The sequence below is a fragment of the Bos mutus genome, chromosome 15, assembly GCF_027580195.1.
Source record: "Bos mutus isolate GX-2022 chromosome 15, NWIPB_WYAK_1.1, whole genome shotgun sequence".
Taxonomy (NCBI): domain Eukaryota; kingdom Metazoa; phylum Chordata; class Mammalia; order Artiodactyla; family Bovidae; genus Bos; species Bos mutus.
This window is the reverse complement of record NC_091631.1, coordinates 23,222,700-23,242,890: the sequence shown is the minus strand read 5'-3', so window position 1 is coordinate 23,242,890 and position 20,191 is coordinate 23,222,700. Positions and strand designations below refer to the sequence as shown.

General features: G+C 35.4%; 1 protein-coding gene across 5 annotated transcripts in view; it reads left to right on the top strand.

The window, feature by feature from the left end:
• Nucleotides 1-19,976, top strand: part of METTL15 (methyltransferase 15, mitochondrial 12S rRNA N4-cytidine) — a 217,425-nt gene extending 197,449 nt beyond the window's left edge. For 3 of the 5 annotated variants that reach the window (XM_070383631.1, XM_070383630.1, XM_070383632.1), the window contains exon 7: nt 16,078-19,973. In XM_070383631.1, coding sequence (XP_070239732.1) covers nt 16,078-16,523 — 446 coding nt within the window. In that variant the 3' untranslated portion in view covers nt 16,524-19,973. Of the gene's footprint in view, nt 1-16,077 lie in introns of all 5 variants that reach the window. The other 2 variants (XM_070383634.1, XM_005890673.3) reach the window with 2 other exon arrangements.
• The last annotated feature ends 215 nt before the right edge of the window (nt 19,977-20,191 follow it).

The window sequence follows — 20,191 nt, the reverse complement described above, 5'->3', positions numbered from 1 at the left end:
GATAAAATTTTTTTTTTTTTTAATAATTGCAACACAGTTGAGAAGTGTTCCGTTGCAGGTTAAGTATGCTACAGGAGGGCGAGCAACTTTATGTTGGAGCCTGAGGATTAATTATGTGTATATACTGACCTCACAAGAAAAAGAGGGCATTGTCAAATATCTTTTCCTGCCACCATCTCCCAAGTCTGGGAAATGTGTCCAGCCCAACTCAGAGTAGTACTGCTTGCCCTATAGACTACTCCTAAAGGTTCAAATGAAGAATCTTATTATGGGTCTTTAATATGCTAGAACTCCTGTGTAGACTTCTGCTTTGTGTTTACAGGATCTGGCAAATAGTCCTCAACCCTGGCTTGAAGATACAATAAGTAAATTTGATATGGACTATCTAAGTAAATGATAGGAATCATGATTCAGTTTAAGTTATCCCATCTGTGCTAAGCATCTTAAGACATAGATAGGATAGAATTAGTTTTATTCAAAAATAATGTGTGAAAATATCCATCCTTTAATTTGATATTCTTTTTTAAAATTTTTTATTGGAGGCTAATTGCCTTACAATATTGTGCTGGATTCTGTCATACATCAACATGAATCAGCCACAGGTATGCATATGTTTCTTCCTTCTTGAACCTCCCTCCCATCTCTTACCCCATCCCACCCCTCTAGGCTGTCACAGAGCACTGGGTTGAGCTCCCTGTCACACAGCAAATTCCCACTGGCTATCTATTTTGCATATGGTAATGTATATGTTTCCATGCTGCTCTCTCAATTCATCCCACCCTCTCCTTCTCCTACTGTGTCTGCAAGTCTGTTCTCTATGTCTGCGTCTCAAGCAATTGATATTCTTTTATATTAATTCTGAGCCATCTCCTTTATTTCATCTCAGTGGGTAATGTTCCTTGTTACCTTTTTTGTTCAAGCCTATAACTGTTTTTCCCAATTGTATGAGGATTTGTAAGATTCCACCACCCCTAGTGAGATCATGTTGTCATCAGACTTAACCTAGTAGGAGTTGGGGATTAGATGAGCCTCTGCAGAAGTTTCAAAAGAACCTCACTGAGTAAAGCCAATTTTATCCAGAACCACTGAGGTTCACAGATTTTAATTAACAATTTCAAATTTGTAATATTACTTAAATTTCAGATGAGTGAGAATTTAACACTATATTAAAGGAGCCCAGGCAAAAGGACACGAGTTGCGTCACAGAGACTTATTAAATGTGATGGAAATTCAACAGACGAATGCTGGCAAACAGGTGCAAGAGCTGAATTAATTTCCAAACCCTACCACTCAGGGGGAATTGCAATGCATCACGTTGACAACCACAGCACATTGTTAATTTCATTCACAAGTTTAAAAATCTCAATACATTTGAACATGTGAATGTATCAAATTTTAAAAAGTATAAGTAGCATAAGGGTATCCCAGAACTACAAATGATAATTTTTCTCTAGGACCTCAAGTCATTTAGCCAGAAGCATAGTGTTTTTTATGAATGAAATCTATCTTACCACTTCCACATACAAATTGTGTTCTATTATTATATGTCGTGCAGCCTGTTACTAAGCAAGGTTTTCTCTTACTTTTAATATGAAATTCCTTGTGAGTCAGAGGAAGACTGAATATTCACTGCTGTAGTTTCCAATGTCTGCTGTCATGCATAAAGGGGATTTTTAACAACACTTCTGGTGGTGCTAAGTGGTGATATTCCTGGAGTTAAAGAAAAAATGTAACAAACCAAAACTAGATAAATGCAAAGGCTGATTTGGTGATATTATTAAAGGTGGTAAGTAGTAAGCTAAAAACCCAGTATCCTCAATATGTTTTCACCAAGAATTTGCCTACTTTGGAGTCACTGGTATATTTGAGCCTTTGATAGAAACCCTGGAGTATTTCCACATAAATCTGCATGCATACACAACATATTACAAAGATTTCAGGGATTTTATGAATGTCTACCATCAGCATACCATTTATGGTACATCTTGATCTTTGGGACTGGAAGAATATCTCTTATTTAGTGGATTTTCCCCTTTGCCACCTACCATACACCAGGCCCTAAGCCTGGGCTTGGGGATATAAGGAAAATACAAAAAGTTTTTGGACTTTTTACAACCTAGAAGGGGTTAATAGGCAAATAGCATTGAGTAATAAATAGTTTGATAAAAATATATATTAAAAGGTCACTGCAAAAACTTTCTGGAGAAGATTGCACTTTAGTGAGTATTAAGGATGAATAGACATAAGCTGTGGGCTTCCCAGGTGGCTCAGTGGTAGACAATCCACTTGCCAGTGCAGGAGACGCAGGTTCGATCCCTGGGTCAGAAAGATCCCCTGGTGAAGGAAATGGCTAACCCATTCCAGTATTCTTGCCTGAGAAATCCCATAGACAGAGGAGCCTGACGGGCTACAGTCTGTGGGGTTGCAAAAAGTCAGACACAACTGAGCGACTGAGCATACACATGCACAGACATAAACTGTAAGAAGAGGGAAAGGTCAGTCTAGGCTGAGAATGAGAGCAAGGAGCACTACCTTGTCACTGCTAAAATTGTGCGTTTACAAGAAATGCATAATAACAAATGTATGGGAAAATCTTTCAGTCTTCTTTCACCATTTCTCAAGAAGCTTTAAAGAAAAAAAAAAAAAAATAAAGGATCTTTGTTTAATTCCCCAAAATTTTAGCCACCTGAGCCCTTTATTCCTAATTATACACAAGCTTGTCCACCCTCATTTTGCTTAGCTGAAAAATTTTAAGCATTCATTTTTCGAACATAAAGGCAACTATAAAGGGCCCCCTTCCAGCAGGTGAGTCAGGAAAAGCCCAGTATGTACTTCATTGGATGAGTCTAGATTCTTAATCAAAAATGTGTAATCAGTACCTGCCCCAAAGTCTTTTGATAATGACAGCAGTAGCAACTGTTTCTTTTTTAAACCCACTATCAAGAAAGCTGATGAAAACAGACAAATGCACAGTCTAATAACCTAAGCTAACAATATATTATTTTCAATGGAACAAAAAGGACAAAAGCCAAAGGTATTCATTACCGTTCCCAGGGTAAGAAACCAGGGCAGTCGCTGCCTTTGCCAGATGCGCAGTCTTCAGTCTTCACAATGCACATCTCCCCAAGGGAAATGTGGAGAGAAAGCCAAACTCTTGCAACTTGATGCAAAGTGATTTGGGTTCCATTACAACATGTCTCAGTAAAAGGCTATTCAGGCTTAGAGTAAAGAGTCCACACTTATTTTCTCCCAGAAAATGAGGTTGTTATATAAAACACCAGACATGGAATCAGAGCTTCTGGAAATCACTCTAAACCATGTGATTTAATCTTAACTTCCTTAAAGGCTTATCAGGAAAAAGGAGATGAGATGGTTTAGTTATATACAGTCTTAAAATTGCTACCTTGTTTGGGGCACACTTCAAAACTCAAGAACATTTTAAATAAATTTTAAAAATTACATATATAATAAAATAAAGGGTGTTTTATTTTTCTTTTTAGATGAATTAATGCTAATCTGGGTTTTTCAGAATGTGTTTCTTAGATGAACTAGCCAGAAATGTTATGCCTTTCTTCTGGGCAAGTTAGATTCATTTTGTATTACAAAAAAGGAGTGTTGGAGTGGACTTCTTGTTAAAAAAGACCTGAGTTCTCATTTGACTCTTGTGAACTTGGAAAGATACATATAACTCCTTTGTCTTTCACCTTTAAATGGAAATATGGATATTTCTTACCTCTCAGAATTATTATAGGAATTTAACAGCATACTTAAGATATTTAGACAGGATTAACACAAAACCTATTTTCAGTATTTTCCCAAGTGTGTTACCCAGCAAAGGAGTTCTGTGGAATAGATGTGCTTAGTCATTCAGTTTGTCCAGCTCTTTGTGACCCCATGGACTGTAGCCTGCCAGGCTCCTTCGTTCATAAGAATTCTCCAGGCAAGAATACTGGAGTGGATTGCCATGCCCTCCTCCGGGGGTTCTTTCTAACCCAGGGATTGAACCCTGGTCTCCCACATTGCAGGCAGATTCTTTGCCATCTGAGCCAGTAGGGAAGCCCATGGAATAAATAGTTGTTATTAAAAATTAAGAGTTGTTTCAAAAAGTTTGGACATCCTAGGTAAACAAAGTTATATGGTTACCTTCAGAGCTTTACAACGCTAATGGGTATTATGGATCTCCAAGAAAAGAGTATAACATGCTGGGTTTCTTAGACTTGTGAGACAATAGACACCTTGGTGTTTGGTTGGGGATGCAAATGCTACAGTTTATATTACTATTCCCCAGAACAGCAGTTTGAAAAATGAGAGTCAAGGTCCTCCTCCCACTCCCTCCCTCTCCCCTTCCTCTACCATCTCCTTTATCTTTGAGTAACTATGCTTAAGAAAGCAGATAACTTGTACAGAAAAATGTTCCATGAGAACTATTAATAGGGCAGTAATAAAAAAAGAACAGAGGAAAAAAATAATGCACTTAGAATGCCATAATATAAGTTAACTTAGAAGTGCACCATTAATTTTTACAGAAGGAAAATTTTAACTTCATTCCAAATGCCAAATGTTTTAGTCTAATGCCTAAATCCAATAAGCATTACTCAGATGCTTCAGGGGTTTTCAACAGCCGTCTATCCCACCTACTCTGCTATTAGTTCAGGATGAAAGTAAAATTAGTTTGGAACCTCAAATTAACATATCAAATCCTCTCATCACTCCATTTTACAACTGAGAAGAATAAATAAATGTGTGAAGTCACTTTCACATTCATAAAGTGACTACTTTATACCAAGTACGCACTAGGTGCTCCTGAGTATTTTCTTTACTTTTAGAATAACCCTGTGAAAAGTGTTACCATCTCCTCTTCTAATGGAGAAACAAACTCAGAAGTTGTGTTATTGCCCCACATCAAACAGTCATAAAAATGTAAAATATCTGATCACTGAACCTAGTTTTTCCTTTCTCAAGTTTAGCACTATTTCTATTACATCATGTCATCTTCGTATAATATCATTTCTAATGCTTTTCCATAGGCATTATTAAAATGTGTATGTGTAAACACACTACTTACAAACAGCCTGGCCATGACTTAGGTAAAGACAACTATTTAACTTTAATGAAGGACATATAAAATATTAATGGAAATACTATGTTCCATAGATGGATTGTTTGATATGATAATGTAAATTTTATCCAAATCAATTTAGAAATTTACTGTAATTCCAAGCAAAGTGTTTATCACTATATGCTTTATTATTTCTAAATTTAAGTGGGAATAATGAGTGAAAATACCAATAAAATTTTTGAAAAGAAAGATAGTGGAATGGAGAAGAGGGACTTACTCCACCTGAAAGCCCAATATCCTGGAAAATTTTAAAAAGTAGTAATAATCTGATATTAGCAGAAAAATAGAGAATATATCAGTGTAAGACAATTGAGAATCCAGAGGCAGATCTATTTGTATCTAAAAATGTAGTATTTGATCAAAGCAGTACTTCAAATGAGTAAGGAAATAATATGCTATTTCAGGGCTATTAGCTATATAGTTTTTAAAAAATAAAGTTAGATCTCTTCTTCATATTATACTAAAACTTCAACTTCTTGTGTATCAAATACTTAGATGGAGAAAGAAAACCAGAAAAACACAGCTGATTATAGCTATAATCTTGGAGTAAGAAAAGCCCTCCTAAACTTGACAGAATCTAAAAGACATGAAGAAAAGTCTATAGAAAAAAAATCCATAAACTGTAAAGACAGTCATAATCCAGGAACATTCTTTGCAACTAAATAGAGAGGCAAAGGGTTAATGTCATTATTTTATAAGCAGTTCTTCCAAATCAGTAACGAAAAAAGCAACATCACATTAAGATGTTCACAGACTTCATAGTGAAAATCAAATGGTCATTAGATTTGAGAAGATTCCTACTTCTACTAATGGCCAAAGAAATGCAAATTAAAACAGCTATAAGGTATCATTTACCTACTATTAGACTGGTCAAGGTTACAAAAAGTGATAGTGTCTAGTACTAATTGAGGACGTGAGGAGCAAGACTCTCACAAATACTATTGGTGGAAGTAAATTGACACAATCTATTGATATTTAGACAGTAAATTTAGAAGTATTTATTCAAATTTAGATGGGCATAAACAGTTTTTGACCTAACTAACACGAATTCTACAGGCATACTATCACAAGTTCACATTTAGTTAGTTACAAGTATTTTTCACTCATCTCACAGGCTAGCAAAGTAATGCTCAAAATTCTCCAAGCCAGGCTTCAGCAATACATGAACTGGTCATGTATAGCTAATAGTCTAAATGGTCAAGCTGGATTTAGAAAAGGCAGAAGAAGAACCAGATATCAAATTGCCAACATCCGCTGGATCATTGAAAAAGCAAGAGAGTTCCAGAAAAACATCTGTTTCTGCTTTATTGACTATGCCAAAGCCTTTGACTGTGTGGATCACAATAAACTGTGGAAAATTCTGAAAGAGATGGGAATACCAGACAACCTGACTTGCCTCTTGAGAAACCTGTATGCAGGTCAGGAAGCAACAGTTAGAACTGGACATGGAACAATAGACTGATTCCAAATAGGAAAAGGAGTATGTCAATGATGTATATTGTCACCCTGCTTATTTAACTTATATGAAGAGTACATCATGAGAAACGCTGGGCTGAATGAAGCACAAGCTGGAATCAAGATTTCTGGGAGAAATATCAATAAACTCAGATATGCGAAGAACTAAAGAGCCTCTTGATGAAAATGAAAGAGGAGAGTGAAAAAGTTGGCTTAAAACTCAACATTCAGAAAATGAAGATCATGGCATCTGGTCCCATCACTTCATGGGAAATAGATGGGGAAACAGTGGCTGACTTTATTTTCTTGGGCTCCAAAATCACTGCAGATGGTGACTGCAACCATGAAATTTGAAGACACTTACTCCTTGGAAGGAAAGTTATGACTAACCTAGACAGCATATTAAAAAGCAGAGACATTACTTTGCCAACAAAGGTTCGTCTAGTCAAGGCTATGGTTTTTCCAGTGGTCATGTATGGATGTGAGAGTTGGACTATAAAGAAAACTGAGTGCCAAAGAATTGATGCTTTTGAACTGTGGTGTTGGAGAAGACTCTTGAGAGTCCCTTGGACTGCAAGGAGATCCAACCCGTTCATCCTAAAAGAGATCAGTCCTGGGTGTTCACTGAAAGGACTGATGTTGAAGCTGAAATTCCAATATTTTAGCCACCTGATATGAAGAGCTGACTTATTTGAAAAGACCCTGATGCTGGGAAAGATTGAGGGCAGGAGGAGAAGGGGAAGACAGAGGATGAGATGGTTGGATGACATCACCGACTCAACGGACATGAGTTTGGGTAAACTCCGGGATTGGTGATGGACAGGAGGCCTGGTGTGCTTCAGTCCCTGGGGGTCACAAAGAGTTGGACAAGACTGAGCTACTGAAATGAACTGAACTGTTTTCCCCAGATCATGATTGCCTTTTTACTTTGTAGTTTTTCTGCTATATAGAATTTTTGAATGTGCAGCTCACATGTTTACTGCAGCATTTGTGTGTGTGTGTGTGATAGTAAAAACAGAAAACATCCCAAATATTCCTGCTGTGCTGGCAATTTGAGCTCTACCAGTGTAGAGATTGCCTCTGTCTTAATTACCATTCCCAGTTAGGTACTGTTCTTGACAGTACAAGCATTTGTTAAATGAACAGACAAAATGGACCATAATGTGTCTAGGCAACTGAAATTATTTTTAAAAGCAAGGCAGGTAAACAGACACTTGCACATACTGTATAGATCATTCTCTTTTTATAAATATACATTTATATACAAAGTTTCATGAATCTATTAAAGAACGTTAGAAAGTATACATTTTGATTGCTTCTTGTATGGAATTTGAGTAGTGACATTAACATTTTACTTCATATACAACACGATATATTTTTTGCTTTTGTTTTTGTTCTCTAACAATGACTGTGTTTATAACTTCAAAGTGTAAATTCAACCATTCTTTCAATCTACTAACTGTTTTTGGTGTAAAAGATTATAGCAGTAAACAAAGTCTCTGTTTTTACTGAGTATATATTTTAATGGAGGAAAACAGATGGTAAATAAATATTTATCCCTGATATTTTGAAAAAAATAATAAAACCATATAAGAGGACTCCAGTGACAAGGTGCTATTTTCCTTCTTTTCTAATGCTGCAATGTTTAAGAGACCTGAATAAAGTAGGGAGCTACCCATCCAGGTATATGTTGGCAGACAGATATTCTTGGTACAGGTCAAAGGACCCAGCCTGCAACACTCCATGGATTAGTTAAGAGTACAGAGTTTGGAAAAATGGGGGTGATGAGAAGCAGAAGTTGTATATGACATAGAAACATTTGGCCACAGTAAGAATTTCAGTTCCCATTTCATGTGATAGAAAGACCCTGAAAGTGTTGAACTGTGGAATGACATTGAATTTTTGTATGCACAAGATCTGCTGGTAACTGTGTGGAAAAGATGATGATGGCTGGCACTAGGGTGAGTGCAGTGGAATTGATGTGAAACGGTGGGGTTATGGATGCATTCCAGGTAAAGATAAAAAGCTACCAGAAGATGCTGATATGAGAAGAAGAAAAGAAAAGAATATGAAACTGTCAGGAATTTAAAGTACCACTGCAAACAAACCTGATCTGGAATGTGAGAATAAGTACCTCTAATGAGGCAGAACACTTCAACCATTTTCTTGAATAGCTAGGGTCAATCTCTTATGGTATGAATTTTCCCTATTTAACATGAGAGATGTAAGTGTCAAATAGTGTCTAGAAGTATACTGAAATTAGAATTTGTTATCCCTTAGTGGATTTAATGTTCATTTACTCTTAAATATACATTTTTTTAAGTGTTCAGTTCAGTAGAGTTCAGTCACACAGTCGTGTCTGACTCTTTGCGACCCCATGGATGGCAGCATGCCAGGCCTCCCTGTCCGTCGCCAACTCCCAGAATTTACTCAAACTCATGTCCGTTGAGTCGGTGATACCATCCAACCATCTCATCCTCTGTTATCCCCTTCTCCTCCTGCCTTCAATCTTTCCCAGCATCGGGGTCTTTTCCAATGAGTCAACTTTTCGCATCAGGTGGCCAAAGTATTGGAGTTTCAGCTTCAGCATCAGTCCTTCCATTGAATATTCAGGACTGATTTCCTTTAGGATGGACTGGTTGGATCTCCTTGCAGTATAAGGGAACCTCAAGTCTTTTCTTCCAACCCCACAGTTCAAAAGCATCAGTTCTTCAGCACTCAGCTTTCTTTATAGTCCAACTCTCATGTCCATACATGACTACTGGAAAAACTGTAGCCTTGACTAGATGAACCTTTGTTGGCAAAGTAATGTCTCTGCTTTTTAATAGGCTGTCTAGGTTGATCTCTTTTAATTTCATGGTTGCAGTCACCATCTGCAGTGATTTTGGAGCCCAAGAAAATAAAGTCTCTCACTGTTTCCACTGTTTCCCCATCTATTTGCCATGAAGTGATGGGACCAGTCCATTCTAAAGGAGATCAGTCCTGGGTGTTCTTTGGAAGGACTGATGCTAAAGCTGAAACTCCAGTACTTTGGCCACCTCATGCGAAGAGTTGACTCATTGGAAAAGACTCTGATGCTGGGAGGGATTGGGGGCAGGAGGAGAAGGGGACAACAGAGGATAAGATGGCTGGATGGCATCACTGACTCGATGGACATGAGTTTGGGTGAACTCCAGGAGTTGGTGATGGACAGGGAGGCCTGACGTGATGCAGTTCATGGGGTTGCAAAGAGTTGGACACAACTGAGCTACTGAACTGAACTGAACTGAACTGAACTGGTGGGACCAGATGCCATGATCTTAGTTTTCTGAATGTTGGGCTTTAAGCCAACTTTTTCACTCTCCTCTTTCACTTTCATCAAGAGGCTCTTTAGTTCTTCTTCACTTTGTGCCATAAGGGTGGTGTCATCTGCATATCTGAGGTTATTGATATTTCTCCTGGCAATCTTAATTCCAGCTTGTGCTTCATCCAGCCCAGCGTTTCTCATAATGTGCTCTACATATAAATTAAATAAGCAGGGTGGCAATATACAGCATTGACATACTCTTTACCCTATTTGGAACCAGTCTGTTGTTCCATGTCCAGTTCTAACTGTTGCTTCCTGATCTGCATCCAGATTTCTCAAGAGGCAGGTCAGGTGGTCTGGTATTTCCATCTCTTTAAGAATTTTCCAGATTTTGTTGTGGTCCACCCGATCAAAGGCTTTGACATAGTCAATAAAGCAGAAGTATATATTTTTCTGGAACTCTCTTGCTTTTTTGATGATCCAACGGACGTTGGCAGTTTGATCTCTGGTTCCTGTGCCTTTTCTAAATCCAGGTTGAACATCTGGAACTTGGTATTGAACGTATATTAGTTTTCAATTTCCTTTTGTAGTCTGTTTTATTGACATAATTTTGCTGTTTTAAAGTATTAGGAGGAAAACCGTTCTGCTCTTTTGAAAAATTGAGAAAACTTGTGGTTTAGGATTTCAAAGATGTTAAGTGAGATAAAGTTAACTTAAAATCTCAGTAATATTTATGCATTAATCTTTGGGGGAAGTCTTGAACTTAAACTATGGGAGAGTTAAATGAAAATTTTTAAGTAAATTTGCAAATCTTAACAAGATATTCTCATGTCTTATATTAATCTGTAAAAGAAAATATGCAAAAATAAAGTTCACTTTGCATAGTTGCTCATTTCAGATAATAAAGGTTTTCATGTTTGCAGGGCCTCAGTTTCAAATTATTTGCAAGTGATCCACTGCATGTGCAAATAATATTAAGGACATTCCCAGTCTGTATCAGATATCATTAAATACATGCATGCAGTTGTATTCAGACAATGAAATTTTTAGCAAATGTAAGAGTTCAGTTGTTCCATTAAAATCATAATTTAGTACCCACAATCACATTTGGCCAAAAAGTGGGATATAGAATGGGATTTGTTTCATGACATTATTAAAATTCTATTCATAATGTTTTCTCTAGGAATATTATGTTCTTTATTTAGTCACTTATTGATGTGACTGAATATTATACTCTTTGTTTATTCATCCAATGATGTGAATAAAACTGTTTGTAGTTATGGTCCTAGATTTTTATTCATTTGCCCATATTTTTTGTTCATTATCTATTCATTATCTTTTTAACAAACATTTACTGAGTGTTTACTACAGCAGTTTTTCATCTTGGCTGCAAATCAAAATCCTCTTTGAAGCTTTTGTAAAGTACTGATTCCTGTGTAATAAACCCCTGAAACTGATTCAATAGGTGTGGACTGCAGCCAGGCATCTTTATTTTTTCAAAAGCTCCACAGGTGACTCTGACGTACAGTCAGGATTAACAATCATAAGTGTCTGTTAAGCAGGAGGAATATAAGAGTTAACATGAAATAATTCCTGTTCACAAGGAGACTGGAGTAGAGTAAGACAGACAAGTAAACTAGTTATTACAGGAGTGTGATAAGTGCTCCACGAAGGGTAAGCACACCTCTTCCAATTTAGAACTAACATACAGTGGCTTGGTGTTAAGGGAATCCATTGATGGACTATAAAATAGAAAAGGAGATTTTCTCTCAGTACCAAACCAAATGACCCAGATTGTGCTTGAGTCCATATTTTCTGTCTTACCTGCTCTATGCCTTAATCAAATGAATTAGCCATACAAGACTCTGTGATTAAACTCAGGAAATGGAAAAACAGAGAGACCAGTTTCTATTTCTGATAACAGGATATGGGAGATGAGAAAGCAGTGGAGAAGGATTGCAAAACAGCCAGCTCCTCAGAGTTAGGGAGCAGGTATCACTAATATTTTTCTTCCTATGGCCTAAATTAGAGTCTAGCTCATAGGTAGACCTTGGTTCTAATATAGTTTTTGAATCTTTTTTCCTGATTATTTGTAGGCAACTGTTCCTACCTAGTATAGACTAGCATACTTAAGAGGACTCTGTAGCAGAGTTACTCTCTGACTAGTGATTCTCACAAGGAAATCATTTTTGCTACCTCAGAAGCACAGGACATTTACTGATTGTCCTTTAACTTTCCAATTCAGACAAAGATCGTGTTTAATTCTTGATAGTAGGACTGTCTTTTCTTATATTTTTGTCTGTCTGTAACATTAACAGTTGATGTTTTGTTTTTACTGTTTTAATTTCCATTACCATATCTTATTTCATACACTTTTGTTTCTTATTTCATTTTACACAATCTTTATCGTCAGCCTCTCTTCTGATAATTACAGACACAAAAGTGCCAGTATAAAGGAAGAGAGGATATACTGTCTTTGATCCCCAGAGCAGCACTAAAAAGCTCCACAAAACCACACATTGTCCATTGCAGTCCCTTGTCATCTCCCTAAAAATGCAACTTGGGGAGGCTGACAGGACCACTCCTAAAAATCCTACTCAGGAAACCCAGTGGACATAGTCCAGGTTAGAATTCCCTAAGCAGAAGTAAATGCCAGAAGGAAAGCTTCATGAAATCTAGTTATCCTATTATCTTCAGGATCATCCATTCCTAAATATAAATGAAAGCTCTTATTTTCTTTCTCCATTATCTGATAGTGACAAGGCCTAATTAAACCTTATAAAGACAAGCTTATCTAGTTACATTGGTGTTAATTTGTGAGCTCCAGAGTCATATGTAGGGTGAATGAACTTAATGTGAACATGAATTATATAAACTTGAGGTTGCATAATATAAAGTATTAATAAAGTCACTTTATCTGAATACTTTGAAATAAAAACAGATTTCTTCAATTAAAATAATTAGTCAGGAATCTTGTAGTTCTATATCTAGCTGGCTACATGAATTGTAAACTATAATTATGATACAGGAAGGTGCCATTTTAGCTGGTAAACAAAAATGCCTACCATATTTTTTCATATCAAATGAACCAATGCTGTTGTTTATGTAGAATTTCTATGGAGATTTGGGGGCTCCCCTCATAGCTCAGTTGGTAAAGAATCCACCTGCAATGCAGGAGACTCTGGTTTGATTTCTGGGTCAGGAAGATTCCCTGGAGAAGGGAACCACTACCCATCCCAATATTCTGGCCTGGAGAATTCAAAGAGTCAGATACGACCAAGCAACTTTCACTTTCATGGAGATTTCAGACATACTGCATTATTTTAGCATTTCCTATTTTTATTAGCTTTCAAAAATATATCTAATGATAATATCAACAAAGTATTAATTAAGCTTTCTCCTTTTCTGTCATTTCCTCTATTTAGTTAACATATATCTAGGTATGGTTAATTCAGTGGGCTATGTTAAAAAACCACATCCTCAAATATTTATCTTTAAAATGTGATAAAATACAAGGAAAGCTAACCAGTTACCATGTGGAGCCATAGTTTAATTTCTACAAAATATTAGAGATGCTAATTCATTGGGTTGCAAAGAGTCAGACACGACTGAACTGAACTGAACTGAACTGAAGCCTTAAAGCAGAAATATCCTACAGTATTTATTGATCCATGTGTTCCATGAATGTTTGCCTCCTATTTTACATTAAAATCCATGTACATTAAAACATATATTACATTTCCCCTTTGAAAAAATTAGTGTTGAATTAGGCAAGGTTTGAATCACTTAAGGTCTTCGGGAATGCAGCCTTCCTGAAGCATTCTCTAAATTCAAGTTCTAAATCATGCATGTTTGTTGAGATCCTTAGAATGTTTTGAAACACATTGTCCAGTGACTAAAACTCTTGCCCTGGAAAATGGAGAAGTTGAATATCAAAGGGAAAGAAGTTGAACTCCCTCCTCAACTTTGACTTTTGTTTCTGAGAGACTTGGTTGTTGGAAGATAAATTCCCTAGTGTCTAATGTTTTCCAGCCTTTCAATGAAGTAGATTTTGTGGAGGGAAAAGTGAACACGTAACACTGATTTGTTAACGTCAGATGGCCAGGTTCTCAGCTCTGAGATACATATAAAATATTATTTGTCCCCTCTCTAATCCAGTTTCCTAAAACGATTAATCAGATTTGTCTTAATGCACTTTATTACCAGAGGTACAGATTACTAAAATATGTACTATTATTAAGTTGTGAGATTCCCTTATATGTGAATAAGAGAGTTTTGTCAGATGTATATTTTATGGTTTAGTATTTGCTCTTAGGTTCATGATCCATTTTGAATTAAGTTTTGTGTATAGTAAGGTGTAAGGGTTGAAGTTCATTTTATTTTGTACATATAATCACTTTCATTGAAAATCTTTCTGCATTGAATTAACTTGACATTTGGTCAAAATACAATTGCATATATAAATGTGGGTCATTTTTCTAAGAGGTGTAAAATTTTGGAACTATGTTATTTGGTGCATATGCTTTTGTAATTGTATCTTACTGCTATCTTGATTATTTTCTCTATAAGAAATGTTTATTTTGGGGTCTAGCAATTCTCCCTGGTGGCTTAGATGGTAAAAAATCTGCCTGCAATGCAGAGACTTGGGTTTGATCCCTGGGTTGGGAAGATCCCCTGGAAGAGGGCATGGCAACCCACTCCAGTATTCTTGCCTGGAGAATCCCCATAGACAGAGGAGGCTGGTGGGCTACAGTCCATGGGGTCACAAAGAATCTGATTAGTGACACGGTCTATTGGACTTCGTGCCCAGACACAACTGAGCAACTAAGCACAGCACAGCACAGCACAGCAATTCTCCATTTTAGATGTTTATTTGTCTAATGGTAATATAGTCTCTCTGGGCTTTTTTATGCTTACTCTCTACATGATATACTTTTCCACAGCTATTTGCTTATTTTTATTTGTATTTTTAAATTTAATGTACATTTCTATAATGTATAATTATATAATTTATTAGGTATAATGTATAATTAGGTCTTGACAATGACAGTGTATAATTAGATCTTGCTAGTTTTCAGTCATACACTCTACATTTTTATTGATGTTTAGTACATTTATATTTAATGTGTTTTTTTTTATATTTGGATATATTGTCTTCCATTTTTCCTATTTGTTTTCTCTTTGCCTCATTTTTATTTTCCTGTTTTTCTCCCTTCTTTTATGTTAAAATATGTTGTGGATTATTTTTATTCTCTATTAATTTATTGGCTTTATTTCTTTGCATTATTTTTATTGAATGTTTTAGAGACCACAATATGCAACTTTAAATTCCCATAAAATACAAGAACCTTGTGATAGTGTAGCTTCATTTATGCACTCTGTGTATCCTTTGCACTACTGCTGTCATATACAATATATCTATATTATAAACCCTAGAATATTGTTATAATTTTACTTAGAGTCCTGACTTTTAATGAAATTAAGAATGACGGAAAGATAGTCCTGTCTTTTAAGAAGTTAAACATATTTCTTATTTTCATATATCACTCATATTTTCATTATCTTCTCTCTATCTAAGTTATCACCTGATGTTATTTCAGACTGAAGTATTGGCTTTTGCATTTCTTGAATTTAAAGCTATTAGCAATGAACTCTCATTTTTAAAATTCATTTGGAATGTCTTTGAACCTTTACTTTTGAAGAATGGTTTTAAAATAGTTTTCTTGGAAGACAGCTTTTTTTCCCCTCAACAATTTGAGTTTTGTTCCAGTATTTTTTTTTTTCTTTGTTGTTTTCAAAGTTTTTCTTACTATCTTCAGCTTGTAGTAGTTTAATTATGATGTGTCTAGGTGCAGTTTTCTGTGTTTATTCTATTTGAGATCATTGAACTTTTTTAGCTTAGAGTTAACATTTTTCATCAAAGTTAGTAAGTTTTTCATTATTATTTCTTCAAATATTTGTTCAGCCTTTTGTCTTTCTCTGTTCTTGTTTAACTCCAATTAACCTTAAGAGTTCTGAAAGATGTTACTGACACAATAGTTTTAAACTTTGATGGAATGCTTGGAAATAAAATGGAGAAATATGGATGAAATGACACAATTTTCTAAGGAAACAATTCCTTAAATATATATAAAACACAACCCAGTAAATTTATAGTGGAAAATATTAATGTGACCCATTTGTCCTCTTTTCCTGTTTTTACAAAATCTGTCTGTAGGTGCCTTTCCTCCCTCTGCTCTTTATGCACGAAAAGATTTGCTACAGCGATCTACCCATATTGCTACAAAGACTTTTCAAGCTTTTCGTATATTTGTGAACAATGAGCTCAATGAACTTTACACAGGACTGAAGACAGCTCAGAAGTTTCTGAGACCTGGTGGTCACCTCGTTGCCCTCTCCTTCCATTCACTGGAGGATCGCATCATCAAACGATTCCTGCTTGGGATAAGCATGACAGAAAGGTTTAACCTAAGTGCTAGACAGAAGGTGATACAAAAATCACAGTTGGATTCAGATCAGGAAAACAAGGAAGGCGTCTCTACAGGAAAGGCCCCTTTAATGTGGAAATTGATACACAAGAAGGTACTTACTCCAGAAGATGAAGATGTACAGGATAACCCCAGAGGACGCTCTGCCAAGCTTAGAGCAGCGATCAAATTGTGAGAAAGTTTTCATCATCTAATCCTTCAAGATTTTCCTCACAGTTTCTCATGTGATATTCCTGGACAACCTAATGTAAGAAAGTGTGGGATATATAAAGGTGTATAACTATATATGTGTGGAGCTAGCAGGTATTTAGCTCTTTTTTTCCCTCAAAAAGAAAATGTAAAAAATATTAACATGATGTAGAAAGCTCAATTCAAGGAGCAGCAGTACCTCAAAACTGGAAAAGTATGTTTATCTTAGCAATATATTTGACTTTTGAAATGGTTAAATTCTGGTTAAATCCTTTCTTTAACCAGGAAATTTTTTAAAAGAAGAGGAGAATATGTGTATGTAAAATCAAGTTGTCAAAAGAGAGATTATAATTGTATCTGCATGCCCAAATTTCTGAATTTAGATATTCAGATTTGCAACAGAGTGTCTATGATTCAAATAGTTAATAATGATCATGAAATTTATTTTAATTTTTCTCCTTGGGAATAACTTTCTCAAATACAGGTATTACTATTTTAAAAATGTGTTACACTGATAAATTTAAATACTGAATTATAGTGTCATTGTTTTAAAGAGATTTTTCAGTATGAAATGTGCCATGTTTTCATATATTGCAAACTAAAAATGTAGAATTGCTCTAATAGCCTTCACAGAGGACGTTTCATAAAACTTATATTTGAATTCAATTGTGTTTATTATAGTAATAGCCCAGAATGCTTTTGATAAATAGTAAAATCTCTTATCATTTGAATCCTGCATTTTTTAACTGAGCTATTCAAAATAGTCAAAGTCTATTGAAACAGAAAAGTTTATCATCTATTCCAGATACTAAAATCAATGTGCTCTTAATGTTCTTATTTACAGAGTTCACATGGTAAAGGATTCTTTAACAAATTGTTGAAAATAATTCATAATTCACATTACTTTTTATATGTAAGTATGCGTTTCTGATTTATTCAGTTATGATGCAAGTACTGAAATAGGCAAAGAAACAAAAGTGAGTAAAATACACTCACTCATAGTCTAGCAAAGAAGAGCGATGGTAGTTAACTAATCACTAAAATTAATATAAAATCGTCGAAGTGGTAAGGCCTGTATAGATGTAGTATGCTGTGCTGTGCTGTGTTTAGTCACTCAGTCATGTCCAACTCTTTGCAACCCCGTGGACTGTAGCATACCAGGCTCCATAAAATACCATAAATACATCCAATAGTGATGCAATCCCATGACTGACAACATGGTACTTGATTTATGACTCCAAGAATGAATAAGAGATAATTAGCTATAGGATACATGGGCATGTTGGTTAATGGTACATGTCAATGATTGTTTTCTTAAGTAGTTCCCCTTGAAGTCATATTTATACTATTAATTTGCTCAGTAAACTATTTATTCAAATACAGGGAAAATTCATTTTATCAATTATAATTACAGAACCTAAGTTGGCGAATCCAGTGAATAAACTATCAACATAATTAGATGGGTGAAAGATAAGAATTAAAAACTTACATTTATCTCAGACTTGCTTTATCTACCTCTGTAATAGTTAACTTTAGTTCCCAAGTTTGTTTACCACTTTTAATTTACAGACTGCTCAAACCTGAGGATATCCCGGGTGGCGCAGTGGTAAAGAATCACGTGCCAGCACAGGAGATACAAGAGACATGGGTTTGATCCCTGGGGTCAGGAAGATTCCCCAGTAGTAGGAAATGGCAACTCACTCCAGTATTCTTGCCTGGAAAATGCCATAGACAGAGGACCCTGGCGGGCTACAGTCCAGGAGATTGCAAAGAGCTGGACATGACTAAGAGACTGAGTACACACGCACATTCAAATCTGAAGAATTCGGCAGTGAAATCAGAATAAGAAAATATTCTAGGCAGCAATGTGCTCATATTAGAAATGAATGTACCTAGCTTAATCCTCTGAATCCTTCCTAAAGAATTTTCTAAGTTCCTCTTTGTATGTAAGTCATATTTGTGAATGAAACTGATTCCCAAAGGTAGGTACCCATCTGAGTATGTGATTAGAATACAAAAGATTGCATGTAATACTCAAGAATGATTCACCTATGTCATCAATCATGTTTGGATGTTATATAACACGGGAATTTTTTCATTAGTGTTAACTGGAAACTGCCTGCACTGACTGTTGGATGACATCCTTCCAAAATTCATGTCGTTTCCAAAACCTCATAATGTGACCTTATTTGGAAATTCGGCTATTACAGATGTTAGCAGTTAAGACGTAATACTGGAGCAGAGAAGGCCCTTAACCCCATATGTCTGTGTCCTTATTCAAAGAGAAGAAATACAGAGACACAGGGGAGAATGCCACATGAAGACAAAGGCAGAGACTGAAGTGATGTATCTACAAGCCAGGGGACACCAAGAATTGCTGGCAACCATAAGAGGCTAGGAGAGAAGCATGGAGTAGATTCTCCCTCAGGAACTTTAGTAGGTATTAATAACTGCTGAAACCTTGGTTTCAGACTTCCAACCTCCAGAGCAGTTAGAGAATAAATTTCTGCTATTTTCTGCTGGCCAATCTGTGGTGGTTTATTATGGCAGCCTTAAGAAACTGGTGCTCTGACCCCCAAAAAAAATCTTGAATAACATGCATTAAAAAAGTCCTGCATCAATATATACAAAATTGGCTTCAAAATATTGTAGTATAAAAACACATTATCTATTTTTTATAATTAGGCTGTTTGCAACAGTCATTCTTACCTTCCTCTTAGTTGTAGGATGAATAATCAAATACATGAATGAGTTTCAAATGATTAACAATGGAGAATGATTTTGGGGAATTTAAACAGTACATATAGAAAATAAAAACAGATTATTAAAATGAATGTACATTGCTTTTCCAATAAAATATAAATTATATAAAACAAGCAGTTGTTTTGCATTTCTGAATCTTTCTATTGACTGCCTCTGCCAGTCATATTATATAACATAGATCCCATTGTGTAGGACATCAGTTCTTAACAGTTTCAATAATTGCTCATTAAGAAATGAAATTTAGTAACTACATACAATTTTTAGTTGATACTCCTATTTCATATGTTCATTTTGTTTTGACAATTGTATGTTGGTTATTATGTAATCTTTGAAATTTCTAGGGTAATTTGGGGGAAGACACTATCAATTTTTTTCTATTTCATGTAATATGTGATATATGGTTTGTGCTTAAATTCATTTATATTGAGCTATTTATTATGTTACAACCAATAGTTTATAAGATAATACAGTATGCCTCACTAGGTTTTTGAGGCTAACTAAAACCTCTTAAAATTCGCTTGTAAATTTTTGAAAATCGTATTTTATTTAGTCTTTGCAGAGTGTAACATATCTTCAGAGGTTTATAAAATTCTTTCCAATTTTTGTTTTTAAATAAGCAGAAATAATAATGAATTTATACTGTAGAATTTTTAATAAAATCTAAACTTCATTTGAAATCTTATTCAAAAAGTATGAGTCAATTCTTAATGGAAAATTCAAAAGGTACAAAAGATACAAAATTTATATCAGCACTTTCATTTGGTTATAAAGGAATATATATATATTTATTCATTAAATATATAGTAAAGCCTGACCTTTTAGGAAGAAATCAAAAACACCTCTCTCACTTCTTTCTTTTTATACTCCTTCCCTTTCCCTTTCTCTGTTCAG